The 16554-nt window shown below is 42.1% G+C and overlaps 1 protein-coding gene across 1 annotated transcript; it reads left to right on the top strand.

Moving 5' to 3' along the window:
- The first annotated feature begins 224 nt into the window (after positions 1–224).
- Positions 225–6569, top strand: LOC128641896 (uncharacterized). The gene is made up of 2 exons (XM_053694466.1): positions 225–1511; positions 4691–6569. The coding sequence occupies exons 1-2, from the start codon at positions 254–256 to the stop codon at positions 5080–5082; spliced, it is 1650 nt and encodes a 549-aa protein (XP_053550441.1). The 5' UTR covers positions 225–253; the 3' UTR covers positions 5083–6569.
- The last annotated feature ends 9985 nt before the right edge of the window (positions 6570–16554 follow it).

Genomic DNA, 16554 nt, shown 5'->3' with positions numbered 1-16554 from the left:
GGCGACTTAACTGGTTCACATATCCCCGTTTTGGGGCCTTTAATCCGGCCTGTGCCTGGGCGATGTAGCGGTCTCAAATGTTCCCCCATCCGGCCCTTCTATGCTGTCCTCCGCACACCATCCGGTACCTTGTCTGCCCTTATTTGCTGCCCCCAGCCATCCAGTAATCTTACCTGAATCGGCGGTCTCATCTCTCATATCCGCGATCCCACCGTCGGCTGCGTCGGCTGTCTCCTCGATCCTGGCTTCCATCATGGAGGCGATGTCTCCGTCGGGTCCTCCAGCTCCTTTTCACGTGATGCCGGTGTCGGGTCCTCCAAGCCAGGCCGCAGGTCCTCCAAGCCGGGTAGTAAGTGCGCAACCGGAAGTTCCGGTCACGCGCCCCTCCATTTCCGGTTCCGGTTTCGTCGGCCACAGCAGCGTCGGGAGTCCAAGGGAGCGGCCGCATCCTCATCAGCTCCCGGAAGGTGAGCATCAGCAGAGGATGTCGGTCGGGGGAGGGTTAATAGGCCGCAAGGGAGTGCAAGTGCGGCGGCAGCGGGCATCTTCATGGGTCATTAGCAGGTTGGCGGCAGTAGGTAGAGGGCACCATGATGCCGGAAGATGCCTTATAATTACCGCAGGGTTCACCAGAGGCTTTAACACAAGGAGAGGTGTTACCGCTAGGGGTAATAGATTAACTCATTTGGGTAGAGGAATTCTATCAAGCGCTAACGCGCTAGGACAAGAGATAGGCAGTCAGTTAGGTGGGCAAATAAGTGCTATGGAATCACGCCAGATGCACGCCCAGGCTCCAGGACAATACAATGTCGCGCTTGAACACGCCAAAGGGCAGATGCACACAGATAACAGGACAGCTCATACTCAATTTAGCGCAGCATCACATACAACCAGTAGCTGCACGAATCCTCAAAGTATGAATGTACAATCTGTGTCAAATGCAGGTATTGCAGGTATGAATGCGCAATCTGTTTCACACACTAGGATTTCAGGCATGAATGTGCAATCTGTTTCTAAGGCAGGTAGGTCAGCTATGAATGTGCAATCTGTTCCAAATAGAGGTCTGTTGGCTATGAATGTGGCAACATCCCAATTGCAAGTTGGTGGTGTCAATGCAGTGCATGGAACATTGGGTCATGATGTGGTTGGGAACCATAACATACAGAGTTCAGCTGGGGGAGGTGGTGTGTCAAGGAGGGTTTCTAGTGTTGCGAATGCCAGCATGAGTGACCAGAATGCATCAGGCTTGGGGTCTACTAACCCTCTCTTTACCGGTGTCCGTAGTGCTCGCGATCTCTTCTCTTTGTTGCAGACCGCAGCGCAGATGGAACCGCAACAGGTTGATATGCCTTCGGCTTCGTCTACTTCTACTTCAGCGAATCCTCCTGAACAGGCGGGTTCATCGTTACAGCGAGGAGCGTCTACCGACTCCAATCAACGGGAAGATGCTTCAAGGCCTGATCCTTCTGCTTCAGGTCCGGAGTCTCAGGACAATGCAGTTGCCGTCCCCGGTAAGTCCTCCACATTTACACATGACCGACATGACCTGGTTGACTCATCCCTTTCAGACTCTGAATGTGACAGCGACACCTCATTGGGGCTGAGGGGTAGGGGTCAGAAGCGCATGTTTGCAATGCTTAAGAAAATGTGGCAGGTAATACAGTCAGGTTCAGTTGGGAACATAGCACAGACGCAGCTGGCGATAGCTCCACCCGATTCCATGCAGGACAGCACTTCCCCAGCGGACCTACGTCCACCAATTAATTTCGTTTCGGACAGGAATAGTCGCCTTGCATGGCGATTCCTTACCATGTACACCCCCTCTTTGCACGGTCATTTGAAACCAAAGACCGTTAAAAAGATACAGCAGGGCTAATATGTTAACATATTTGAATTATCTGCTGAGGCATGTAGACAGAGGGAGAAAAGTGCCGATGGCACTGGACCTAAAAGGTTCAAACGTCCTGAAACATTTGAGGAGTGGTTAATCTGTTTCAGAGTTTTTCACTTCTTGTTACTTAGAGAAATACCCTGGCCAGTGTCATGCCATTCTTAAATACACTGACAATATACACTGGATCCAGAGGAAGTTTGGTGATGGGGCATGGAGAGAGTACGATGCGGAATTCAGGTAGAAGATGGCTGGTAATCCAGTGCTCACCTTCGATACCACTGACACGCATCTTTGGCAGCGCCTTGGCTCTCATGGGTCCTCCTCCTCCTCCACCTCCTCTGGCAATCAGTCCTTTCCTGCTTCCAAAGCGAAGCGCAGGGGAGGTACCTGCTGGGCATTTCAAGATAGCAAATGCGACAGAGGTAACTCATGTGCATTCAGGCACGTGTGCAGATACTGTGCCAGGTCACACACTGGGAGCGAATGTGCCAGAAAAAAGGATTCTGCGTCCGGTAGAGCACAGAACAAGTTTTTTCCAAGGCTTTACTGAAGGTTTTCATATACCAGTGACAAAAGCCATTAAGGGCTCTAGATGCTATCGTAACCTCAAATCAGCTTACCAATACCCAGCGGTTGTTAGGGACAAGCTGAATAAGGAAATCACAATGGGCCGCGTAGTGGGTCTTTTTCCTTCCCCCCCCCCCCCCTTTTGCCGATTAGGGTCATTTCACCATTAGGTGTGGTACCTAAGAAGGAATTGGCCAAATTCCGTCTAATTCAGCACCTTTCCCACCCCAGAGGCTATTCGGTCAACGATGCCATTGACCCAGAGCTTAGCTCAGTGCGATATCAATCTTTTGATAGCGCACTGGAATTGGTGCGGGGGGCTGGTGCGGGTGCCTTGTTGGCGAAATTGGATATTGAATCCGCCTTTCGCCTGTTGCCCTTGCACCCTTCATCATTTTATTTGATGGGTTGCAAGTTTCAAAAGGGGTTTTATGTGGATAGGTGCTTGCCCATGGGCTGTGCGATCTCTTGCGCATTATCTGAAACCTTCAGTACATTCTTGCACTGGGTTTTGGCCCAGCAGGCGGCATCACGTTCCTGGGTATCGAAATCGATACCATAGACAAACTGTGCGGGCTGCCTTCTGGTAAAGTCCAGGACATGCTTGAGGCGGTTGAAGCGGCGTTTCCATGGTAACCATTACACTTAGGCAGTTACAGTCATTGCTCGGCCTTCTTAATTTTGCAGGCAGAGTTATCCCCATGGGGAGAGTCTTCAATCGGAGATTGGAGGCTAAGCTAAAGGGCAAACTCAGACCTTCTGAAGAAATTTGGGTTTCTGAAGGTATGAGAGCTGATCTGCGAATCTGGAAGACTTTTCTTCAGCATTTCAATGGGATTCGATTATGGCGATCCGAACCCATTTCCAGTCAGTTGTTGTACTTATTTACCGATGCCGCAGGTTCAAAGGGTTATGGAGCATATTTCAAGGGGGAATGGAGCGCAGGTCCTTGGCCGCTAGACTGGTCAGCCTGGGGCCTAACACGTAACCTTACCCTCTTGGAGCTCTTCCCTATAGTTTTGGCTATCGAGCTGTGGGGCAACAAATTCGCAAACAGGACTGTTAACTTCTGGACAGATAATCTCAGTGTCGTCCACGCGGTGAATGGTCTTTCGGCCACATCTGCGGCTGTAGTTTATTTATTGAGACATCTGGTGTTACGCTGTCTCGAACTTAATATCCAGTTTCAAGCACGTCATGTCTCGGGGGTCAATAATGTCTTAGCAGACGCGCTATCCAGGCTTGATTGGGTGACGTTTCTCTGTCCCGGATATCCTTGCTCCCTCTAGTGCAGGCGTCACTTTTCCCCCAACACATGGCGCTCCTACGTCAGACTTTGGCACGAATGGGAAGAGTTTTGCCGACGTCAGAATGTGGAGGCTGCTGAGGCGTCTCAGGACACGCTTTGTGACTGGCTCGTGAGTCTTTGGCGCGTGGGCGCTCGGCAGGGAGCTGTTCATTCTCGGTTAGCGGCATTATCATTCTTTTACCGTACACTCGCTTTGCCGGATCCAGCTAACTCAAAATTTGTGCGTCAGGTTGTTAAAGGTTGGGGCACGCTGCAACCACAACAAAAGGACTCTAGGGAGCCTATCACGCACGACTGGCTCGAGCGGCTGGTGGACGCTTTGCCGCACATCTGCTCAACTCATTACGAGTTTTTATTATTCAGGGCTGCATTTGCACTAGCCTATTCGGCAGTGCTACGAATAAGCGAGCTCGTATCGCCTTCTAAGTCCAGCACAGACAAAGGTCTACAATTTGGCCATGTCAGAGCCGGAACGGATTTACTGTTAGTTTATTTGCCGTGATCAAAGACTGATCAAGACGGCAAAGGTGCATGGATACGTATATCCCAGTCCGATGGTCACTGCTGCCCTGTGAGGGCAGTGAACCAGTCTCTAGAGCATAGGCCAGCGGAACAGGGCCCCCTGTTAATTCACGCTAATGGGACTTCACTCTCGTTCCAGTTTCGTAGAATACTAGCTAGGGCTGCTGCCCATGCAGGCTTAAATGTGTCTAAAATAGCTCCCCATTCGTTTCGCATAGGGGCAGCTACTAATGCTGCTTTGAAGGGTTCTTCAGTAGAAGCCATCTGCCGTCTGGGTAGATGGTGTTCTAATAAGTTTAAAGGTTATATTCGACCGGTTGTTGAATAATGTGTTTAGTTTCTAATCCAAGGTTGTTGATTAGTGTTATTTCAGTTGCTAATCCCATGTGTCTTTGCAGGACCTGTCAGCGGCGCCAAGAGGATCTGGATCGTGGGGCACTCCTATGTGCATTGGGCCTCCATCCGTAGTTCCGCCCTTCCGGGGGGACAGAATTTGGGCTTTCCTTTCACCCTAGATTCAATTAGATGGTTAGGGAAGAGAGGGATGTGTTGGCCCGCGCTTCCATCGCGTATTCCGGAGGCCCTAGTACGCTGGGGTAAACCTCATGTTATAATTCTCCATATAGGGGGCAATGATTTGGGCGCCATTCCGATCTTGGAGCTAATCAAGATCATGCAGGCGGATATCGCTTGGATCAGGGCTCGGATTCCGAATGTGTTGGTCGGTTGGTCCAACATAGTTCCCAGGCTGGAATGGCATCACATGTCTAGCCACAGCGCTGCTTACTAGGTCAGGAAGAAGATAAATTCCTCAGTTGCTAGAACCGTCATGGGTAATGGGGGATTCGTAGTTAAACACGAATCCCTTACAGCCGACAAGGTCCATTGTTATAGAATGGATAGGGTTCATTTAGAGACAGTTGCCCTAGATATTTTTATAAAGGACATTCGTAAGGCCATATTAACCCTCCTTTAAGTCCGGTTGGGTTGTGTTTGTCTTTTATTGGTTGGCGGCACAGTTATCATCTCAATGCTATCTGGTGGCGGGAGGTAACGGCCCTGTTGCCTTGGAAAGGGTGAACGGGGGGAGTGATGACCAGTCTAAAAGTGAGAGGGGTGGATAGCCTCAAGTGCATGTGAGGTGCCCCTCCTTCCCCTTGCGGGTGGGTCACGTGATCTCATTAACCCCTTAGTAGCAATTTTACTATGAGCAGAGGTCCCGCTCTGCTGCAGTTTCCGTTTGGGCCGTTTACCTTCTGCAGTGCTGGGTTGTCATTATAGCATTCGTTCAGCCGCCATCATAACCTTGTTGGTTTCCATGGTTACTTATTTAATTAATAAATGTTTAACCTGTGACGGTTAAAAATTTTACCCACAAAAAGTTGTTGTGTTTTTATTATAGAGTTAAGTTGTTATATGTACCCTTCTACGGCTAGCGACCGATAAGCATTTAATCCCTTAAGGCAGTGTAGGGCACAATTGGGCCTGGAGCAAAGCTAAGGGTTAAAGCTGAAGGGAGAGATAGGAGAAGAGGGCTGGCTAGGGAGGTTAGTTGCAACAATGTTGCATGCAAGGGAGGGGCCCACTACTCACCTTAAAAGTGGGGATCATCAGCTTCCTGGCCCTCTTCTTCCTGGAATCCGGTGCAGACGAGTTCTTTTCCCCTCCCTCCCTTCCCTATTACAAGATGGCTTCCAAATTTATTTTATTGTGCTAGGCGCTAAGAATGCCTTCTCAGGCTAACTTAGTAGCCACATAGTCAATTGAGCATTTCCAAATTTAAATTTTTCCCCTAGTTGGCGACGGGTATGCCTATTCAGGCTAACTTTGTCAGCCTCTTTAGTTATTGGGCGTCTACCATATCCAGTCTACCTGGCTTTTGGCGGCTGAGTAGCGGATCCCCTTTTCTAGGGGGTAGTCCCTATTTTATACCCTCTCGGCGGGAGGTAACGGCCCTGTTGCCTTGGAAAGGGTGAACGGGGGGAGTGATGACCAGTCTAAAAGTGAGAGGGGTGGATAGCCTCAAGTGCATGTGAGGTGCCCCTCCTTCCCCTTGCGGGTGGGTCACGTGATCTCATTAACCCCTTAGTAGCAATTTTACTATGAGCAGAGGTCCCGCTCTGCTGCAGTTTCCGTTTGGGCCGTTTACCTTCTGCAGTGCTGGGTTGTCATTATAGCATTCGTTCAGCCGCCATCATAACCTTGTTGGTTTCCATGGTTACTTATTTAATTAATAAATGTTTAACCTGTGACGGTTAAAAATTTTACCCACAAAAAGTTGTTGTGTTTTTATTATAGAGTTAAGTTGTTATATGTACCCTTCTACGGCTAGCGACCGATAAGCATTTAATCCCTTAAGACACATAGCAGCAAGAGTTTGCAATAAGCTCAAACATTCTGAGTCTATAGGGGGGGGGGGTTGGAGCAGGCAATACTGAATTGGGCTGTCACCTTATACTCCAACAAAACACAGGAATCCCAACTCTGTATCAGTTCCCTCCAGTCCTCAGAGTCTCTTGGGAATTCATGGAGCCTGGGTAAACCTGAATCCAGGGTAAATGGACCCTGGGCACCCACTTCCCAAATTATAGAATCCCCTCAGGTTCCTGGGTCCATAGTCGGTGGGAGGAGCCTGCAGTCCTCCCCAAAGTACAAAAGTAACTGAAGCTTCTGTTACAGTAGTTTATTAGATTAGGGGGTGTTTTTATTTTGGGGGGCTTTTTTATTTTCATATGGATTAGGTATCATTTTTGTAAAATTTGGCAATTTTCTTTATTATTTTCTGTAATCTTAGTTTTTTTTCTGTAATTTTAGCTTAAAGGGACAGTCTACTCCAGAATTTTGATTAGACTGTCCCTTTAATTTATACTTAGTTTATTTGTATTTTTAAAGTAGTGTTAGGTTTTTTTAATTTAATAGTAACTTTAGTATTTTGTAAATTAGGTAATTTGGGTTCATTTAGGGGGTGTTAGGTTAGGGGAGGTTAGGTTAGGGGTTAGGTTTATTGTGTTGTGGGCTTTGGCAGTTTAGGGGTTAATACTTTAATAGGTTTATTGCGTTGTGGGCTTTGGCGGTTTAGGGGTTAATACTTTAATAGGTTTATTGCGTTGTGGGTCAATGGCAGATTAGGGGTTAATAGTTTTAATGGGTTTATTGCGTTGTGGGTTAACGGTGGATTAGGGTTAAATAGTTTTAATAGGTAGTTTGCGAGGTTGGGGTTGGGGGATTTAGGGGTAAATAATTTAGTTATTGCGGTGTGGGTTTGATGGCGGATATAGGGGTAATAGTTTAATTAGTCTTGTTGCGTTGTGGGGGTTGTCGGTCTAGGGGTTAATACATTTATTATTAGTAGTGAGAGGGGGGATTGCAGATATAGGGGTTTTTACGTGTCAGGCTTATTTTTGGGAGGCCAAACAATAAAAAGAGGTTAAAACTCAGTACAACCGCTGTGCTTAACCTACAATAAAGGGGTGCGCCAAACCGATTAAATCTAAATATATACACCAGTAATAAATCTAATTGAACGTGTCAATAGATGAGTAAATATATGTAGATTAAAAGTGCCAAATAAAATTAATAGTGCCAAATACAATTAAATAAAATATAAAAATATGAAAGTTAAATAAACAAGTGATAACCAATACTTGTGAACAAAAGTCCTTTTAGATGGGTTTTAACCCAAATTAGATAGAGTTCATCAATCCAGTGGTGAGCTGCTCTCTCCAAGTTGTCGGCAGAAAGTGTGAGTGTCCTGAAAAACAGAAAAAGAAGAGGCGCTCTTTGTGCAGCGAGTTCCAAACAGCTGAAAATCTACCAATAATGCTCAAGGTAATATACTCACAAACATGAGTGCACATACAGTGCAATAGTAGACAGGCCGAAACTTCAGAGCCGTTCGGCTGACTCCTCAATGGCGACTCTGCCAAACAACTACAGAAGCCCAGGTGCTGGTAACGATGGTCCGGTTTCTCAAACAACCTCCGTAATAGGCTGCAATAAACAGCTTAATGAAGGATCCAGTAGCTGTCAGTATAGGGTAATCAGAAAACCCACAGGAGCAAGGAAGAGTGATAAAAAGTCAGTTTATTAAAAACATTTAAAAGTTTCTGTGTATTTTTGGGAGGCGTGTTAGACTTTTACGGGAGATTTGTTATTTTCTTTACTTTTCTTAGGCGCTGGCAGTTTTTAAAGTGCCGTAAGTCACTGGCGACTCCAGAAATTTGTATTTACGCTCATTTCTCGACATCGCTAGTTTATCCGACTTACGGCACTTTATGAGGTGCCGGCGCCGTATATGTAATAGCCTGATGTGCAAGGTGAAATTACGGGCGGCACGGGTTGCAGAGTTTGCGCTGAAGCCTGTGCCGTACATGTAATCGCCCATAGCCTGTAAACCTACATCTAGAATTAAAGCATATAGCATGTATACTTTCAAATAGAAGGCAAACATATAGCCTGTAGACTCACAGCTAGAAGGCAATCATATAGCCTGTAAACTCACATCTAGAAGGCAAGCATATAGCCTGTAAACTTACATACAGACGGCAAGCATGTAGCCTTTAAACTCACATCTAGAAGGCAAGCATATAGTCTGTAAACTTAAATCAAAAAGGCAATCATATAGTCTGTAAATTCACATGTAGAAGGCAATCATTTAGTCTGTAAACTCACATCTAGAAGGCAATCATATAGCCTGTAAACTCACAGCTAGAAGGCAATCATATTGCCTGTAAATTTACATTTAGAAGGCAATCATATAGCCTGTAAACTCACATCTAGAAGGCAATCATATAGCCTGTAAACTCATATCTAGACGGCAAACATATAGCCTGTAAACTCACATCTAGAAGGCAATCATATAGCCTGTAAACTCACATCTAGAAGGCAATCATATAGCCTGTAAACTTACATCTAGAAGGAAATAATATAGCCTGTAAACTCACATCTAGAAGGCAACACAATATAACCTGTAAACTTACATCTAGAAGGCTTGCATATAGCCTGTAAACCTACATCTAGAATGAAAGAATATAGCATGTATACTTACAACTAGAAGGCTAGCATATAGCCTGTAGACTCACAGCTAGTAGGCAATCATATAGCCTGTAAACTCACATCTAGAAGGCAAACATATAGCCTGTAAACTTACATATAGAAGGCAAGCATATAGCCTGTAAACTTACATCTAGAAGGCAATCATATAACCTGTACACTCACATATAGAAATTAATCATATAGCCTGTAAACTCACATCTAGAAGGCAATCATATAGCCTGTAAATTACATCTAGAAGGCAAGCATAAAGCCTGTAAACTTACATCTAGAAGGAAAGCATATAGCATGGAAACTCGCATCTAGAAGGGAAGCATATAGCTTGTAAACTTAAATCTAGAAGGCAATCATATAGCCTGTAAACTCACATCTAGAAGGCAATCATATAGCCTGTAAACTCGCATCTAGAAGGCAATTATATAGCCTGTAAATTACATCTAGAAGGCCAGCATATAGCCTGTAAACTTACATCTAGAAGGCAAGCAAATAGCCTGTAAGCTTACATCTAGAATGAAAGCATATAGCATGTAAACTTACAACAAGAAGGCAACCATATAGCCTGTAAACTCACATCTAGAAGGCAATCATATAGACTGTAAACTCACATCTAGAAGTCAATCATATAGCCTGTAAATTTACATCTAGAAGGAAAGCATATAGCCTGTAAACTTACATCTAGAAGGCAAGCATATAGCCTGTAAACTCAAATCTAGAAGGCAAGCATATAGCCTGTAAACTTAAATCAAGAAGGCAATCATATAGCCTGTAAACTCACATCTAGAAGGCAATCATTTAGCCTGTAAACTCACATCTAGAAGTCAATCATATAGCCTGTAAACTCACATCTAGAAGGCAATTATATAGCCTGTAAACTCACATCTAGAATGCATTCATCTAGCCTGTAAACTCACATCTAGAAGGCAATAATATAGCTTGTAAACTCACATCTAGAAGGCAACAACCTGTAAACCTACATCTAGAATGAAAGCATATAGCTTGTAAACTTACAACTAGAAGGCAAGGATATAGCCTGTAAACTTACATCTAGAATGAAAGCATATAGCATGTAAACTTACAACAAGAAGGCAATCATATAGCCTGTAAACTCACATCTAGAAGGCAATCATATAGACTGTAAACTCACATCTAGAAGTCAATCATATAGCCTGTAAATTTACATCTAGAAGGAAAGCATATAGCCTGTAGACTCACATCTAGAAGGCAATCATATAGCCTGTAAACTTACATGTAGAAGGCAAGCATATAGCATATAAATTCACATCTAGAAGGCAAGCATATAGCCTGTAAACTTAAATCTAGAAGGCAATCATATAACCTGTAAACGCACATCTAGAAGGCAGTCATATAGCCTGTAAACTCACATCTAGAAGGCAATCATATAGTCTGTAAATTACATCTAGAAGGCAATCATATAGCCTGTAAACTCACATCTAGAAGGCAATCATATAGCCTGTAAACTCACATCTATAAGGCAATAATATAACCTGTAAACTCACATCTAGAAGGCAATAATATAACCTGTAAATTTACATCTAGAAGGCAAGCATATCGCATGTAAACTCACATCTAGAAGGCAAGCATATAGTCTGTAAACTCACATCTTGAAGGCAATTATATAGCATGTAAACTCACATCTAGAAGGCAATAATATAACCTGTAAACTCACATCTAGAAGTCAATCATATAGCCTGTAAACTTACATCTAGCAGGAAAGCATATAGCCTGTAGACTCACATCTAGAAGGCAATCATATAGCCTGTAAACTTACATATAGAAGGCAATCATAAAGCCTGTAAACTCACATCTAGACGGCAAACATATAGCCTGTAAACTCACATCTAGAAGGCAATCATATAGCCTGTAAACTCACATCTAGAAGGCAATCATATAGCCTGTAAACTTACATCTAGAAGGCAATAATATAGCCTGTAAACTCACATCTAGAAGGCAACACAATATAACCTGTAAACTTACATCTAGAAGGCTAGCATATAGCCTGTAAACCTACATCTAGAATGAAAGCATATAGCATGTATACTTACAACTAGAAGGCTAACATATAGCCTGTAGACTCACAGCTAGTAGGCAATCATATAGCCTGTAAACTCACATCTAGAAGGCAAACATATAGCCTGTAAACTTACATATAGAATGCAAGCATATAGCCTGTAAACTTACATCTAGAAGGCAATCATATTTTTTATTTTTTGTAATTTAGTGTTTGTTTGTTTTTGTAATTTAGTGGGGGGTTTTTGTACTTTAGTTTATTTAATTGTAGATAATTGTAGGTACTTGTAGTTAATTTATTTAATGACAGTGTAGTGTTAGGTTTAATTGTAACTTAGGTTAGGATTTATTTTACAGGTAATTTTGTAATTATTTTAACTAGGTAGCTATTAATTAGTCAATAACTATTTAATAGCTTTTGTACCTAGTTAAAATAAATACAAAGTTGCCTGTAAAATAAATATAAATGCTAAAATAGCTACAATGTAACTATTAGTTATATTGCAGCTATCTTAGGGTTTATTTTACAGGTAAGTATTTTGTTTTAAATATGATTCATTTATTTAGTTAATTTAATGATAGTGTAGTGTTAGGTGTAATTGTAACTTAGGTTAGGATTTATTTTACAGGTAAATTTGTATTTATTTTAGCTAGGTAGTTATTAAATAGTTATTAACTATTTAATAACTATTGTACCTAGTTAAAATAAATACAAAGTTGCCTGTAAAATAAAAATAAATGCTAAAATAGCTACAATGTAACTATTAGTTATATTGCAGCTATCTTAGGGTTTATTTTACAGGTAAGTCTTTAGTTTTAAATAGGATTCATTTATTTAACTATAGTAAATTTATTTTGTTTTATTTAAATTATATTTAAGTTAGGGGGTGTTAGTGTTAGGGTTAGACTTAGGTTTAGGGGTTAATAACCTTATTATAGTAGCGGCGACGTTGGGGGCGGGAGATTAGGGGTTAATAATTGTAGGTAGGTGGCGGCGATGTTAGGGAGGGCAGATTAGGGGTTAATAAAATGTATTATAGTGTTTGCGAGGCGGGAGTGCGGCGGTTTAGGGGTTAATACATTTATTATAGTGGCGGCGATTTGCGGTCGGCAGATTAGGGGTTAATACTTGTAGTTAGATTGCGGCGACGTTGGGGGGGGCAGATTAGGGGTTAATAACTATAATGTAGGGGTCGGCGGTGTTAGGGACAGCAGATTAGGGGTTAATAGCTATAATGTAGGCGGCGGCGATATCGGGTCGGCAGATTAGGGGTTAATACTTGTAGTTAGATTGCGGCGACGTTGGGGGGGGCAGATTAGGGGTTAATAACTATAATGTAGGGGTCGGCGGTGTTAGGGACAGCAGATTAGGGGTTAATAGCTATAATGTAGGCGGCGGCGATATCGGGTCGGCAGATTAGGGGTTAATACTTGTAGTTAGATTGCGGCGACGTTGGGGGAGGCAGATTAGGGGTTAATAACTATAATGTAGGGGTCGGCGGTGTTAGGGACAGCAGATTAGGGGTTAATAGTTATAATGTAGGTTGCGGCGATATCCGATCGGCAGATTAGGGGTTAAATAATGTTATTATAGGGTTTGCGATGTGGGGGGGCCTCGGTTTAGTGGTTCATAGGTAGTTTATGGGTGTTAGTGACTTAGTGTACTAAATGGGTGTTAGTGTACTAAAAACATACCGAATTTCGGAACGGAATAGAACCGAATTCAGCCGAATCCGAATAAATCCGAAACGAATTTATTCGGATCCGAATAAATCCGAAACGAATTTATTCAAATTTTGCCGAATCCGATTCGATCCGAAACGAAATTCGAAATCCGAATTTTTTAGCCGTGCACATGTCTACCATTCATCTCCCTTACGAATTCTGACCAAATTGTAGGCCCCACGAAGATCCAATTTGGAGAAAATAGAAGCACCTTGGAGACGATCAAATAGCTCAGGGATGAGCGGAAGGGAATAACTGTTTTTGACAGTGATCTGATTCAGGGCTCGATAATCAATACAGGGCCAACGCCCTCCATCCTTTTTCCCAATGAAGAAAAACCTGCTCCCACCGGTGAGGATGAAGGACGAATAAATCCTCTGGCCAAGTTGTCCATAATGTATTCTTCAAGAGAGATATTTTCTTGACGAGAGAGAGGATAGGTCCTCCCTTTAGGTAGAGGTCCCCCAGATAACAGATCAATAGGACAGTCAAAAATCCGATGAGGAGGTAGCATCTCAGTCTCCTTTTTAGAAAAAACATCACAGAAGGCATTATAGTGATTAGGCAAAGAATCAGGAACATCCAACAGAGCCATGACAGGACTGGACGGTTTGGAAGGATTTTGCAGACAATGTTTAAAACAGGTAGTTCCCCAGGAAATAAGCTCTCCTTTAGACCAGGAGTATACTGGATCATGAAGCTGCAACCATGGTAACCCCAAAATTAATGGCATGTGGGGGGAAGAGATGACATCAGAACGGATAATTTCAGAGTGGAGTATGCTCACAGACAAAAGAAGGGGTATAGTAGAATGTTGAATGATTCCAGATCCCAGAGGCTGCCCACTAACTGTAGTTACCTTGATTAATTGCTTCTTGGCTAGAAGAGGAATCCTGAGAGAGTTAACAAAACATGAATCAATGAACACTCCAGCAGCTCCAGAGTCGATGAGAGCTTGAGCTTGAAACTTGGTATTACCAAAAGGGATGGTAACAGGAACAAAGGGTTTAGGATTGAGGGATGTCATAGGATACTGGCTTAACTCTTTCCCTCGATCAATATTTAAGCTTTGGCTTTTACTGGCCGGATAGAACAGTCCTTCAGTAAGTGACCTTTGGTGCCACAATACAAACATAACCCAAGGGTACGCCTTCTATGGCGTTCGGCTTCTGTCAACTTAATAGCTCGAACTTCCATGGGTTCTACAGACTCAGAAGAATGGGAGTTGTTATTAGAAAGACTTGAGGTTCGAATAGGAGGACGATAAGTAGATCTAGAAAAAGGTCTCCGATTCCGGTCTCTCTCCTGTAGGCCTTCTGAATGCCGGGCGTCGAGATTAATACATAAATTAATAAGATCCTCAAAAAAAAATTTGGCCTCATACAATAAACAAGCTAAATTCATGGAAAATTTCTGTTATCAATTAAAATTAACTGATATCTGGCGACTTCATAACCCTGACCAACGTATATATACATGTGAATCTAAAACATTTAGGACATTCTCCAGAATCGACTTTATTTTAGTAACAGAATCTCTATCATTACAAAGAATGGAAGCAGAAATTGGTGAGATAGTTATCTCGGACCATGCAATTGTCTCTTTGTCGTTCCTTTTTCCTTCTAACCCAGCAAGAGGTAATTTAAATTTTATCTTCCCTCGGTACATGTATAAGAATATGAAATTTAGCCTATGGCTAAAACAAAAATGGAAAGACTATTGTACGTATAATATCTCATATTTCAATAAAATTGAAATCTTTTGGGAAGCCTCTAAAGCATTCTTAAGGGGCGAAATTAAGGCATATATGTGTAAAAAGAAAACGAAAGATAGAATGAGAGAAGTTCAATTGGCCAACTTCGTTAGAAACAGTTATAAAAAATATATTACTGACCCTACACTTGCTCACTGGGAATGTTACTCTAGAGCCAGAGCAGAAAGGGATATATTTTTTAAACAGAAATCCTTAGAAGAGGAAACTAAACTTAATATACGTTACAAGGGCTATTATGGTTGTTCTGCAAAACATCTAGCAAATTTAATTAAAAGCAGGAAGAAAAAGAATTATATTCTATCAATTAAAGACCAAGATAATAGATATACCGAAGTAGCTGATATTAATAATATTTTTTTCTTATATTATAAAAATCTATATGCTCAGTCTAGTAACAATAAACAAAATCAAGAGAAATTTTGGTCTCAGATAAAAATTCCTCAAGTAGCAGATGATTCTCTTGAAAGTCTGAATTCCCCCATATCGTTGAAGGAGATAGGGGACGCAATTGATAGAACTAAAATAAATAAAGCTGCTGGGCCGGATGCATTACCCGCAGAATTCTATAAGATCCTAGCGGATGAGATTAAACCTACCTTGGAAAAACTTTTTAATATCTATTTTATGGGTGGCAGCCCACTTTCAGACTATTTCGCATCCGCGAATATTTCTCTTATACCAAAAAAAGATAAAGACCCTGAAGATATGGCCTCTTATAGACCGATCTCGGTACTAAATATAGACTATAAGATTTTAACCTCTATCTTAGCTACTAGATTAATGAAATGTCTTGATAAAATTATACATCAAGATCAAACGGGATTCTTGGTTGCTAGAAACTCATCGAAAAATATTCGAAAAATTATCACCCTTATAGACTATATTTGGAATTTAAACAAAGATGTTAGCAAACAATTTAGACATGATATTGCGCTTTTAACATTGGATGCTGTTAAAGCATTCGACTCCATAGAATGGGACTATTTATTTCAGACGTTGGAGAGATTTGGTTTTAAAAACCAATTCCTCCAATTTGTGCGTAATTTATATCATTCTCCTATCTCTTATCTTTTGATTAATGACACTCTTACTTCTGGTATAAGATTGCAAAAAGGCACCAGACAAGGATGTCCCCTCTCGCCCCTACTTTTTAATTTGGCACTTGAACCTCTTGCGATTTGGTTAAGGCAAGTGATGGAAGGGGTTAATTTTGGTAAAATCTCTCTGAAAACTCTATTATATGCCGATGATCTGTTAATTTTTCTCTATAATACATCCAATTCTATACCTATAATTTTGGACTCTTTAAGTTTTTTTGGCTCTTTCTCCGGTTATAAGGTGAATTTTCAGAAAAATGAAGTGATGTGGATTTCCAAACATAATATCAGGAGAACTAATATTCCATTTAAAGAAGTGGAGATATTAAGATATCTAGGGATTTTCTTGCACAGAAACCCAGATAAATGGTATGATCTTAATTTTAAGCCTCTGTTACAGAAAATTGAATCTGATTTGAAGTTGTGGGCGGCTCTACCTCTATCACTATCAGCCAAGGTTAATCTTATTAAGACAATCATTTTTCCTCGTTTGCTTTTCCCGTTACAGAATCTACCTTTATTTTTTACTAAAACGGACTTACGGAAATTAAATACAAAATTCTCTCAGTTTATCTGGCAAGATAAG

This window comes from Bombina bombina, chromosome 11 (assembly GCF_027579735.1).
Source record: "Bombina bombina isolate aBomBom1 chromosome 11, aBomBom1.pri, whole genome shotgun sequence".
Classification (NCBI taxonomy): Eukaryota; Metazoa; Chordata; class Amphibia; order Anura; family Bombinatoridae; genus Bombina; species Bombina bombina.
This window is presented reverse-complemented; position numbering and strand designations above follow the sequence as displayed.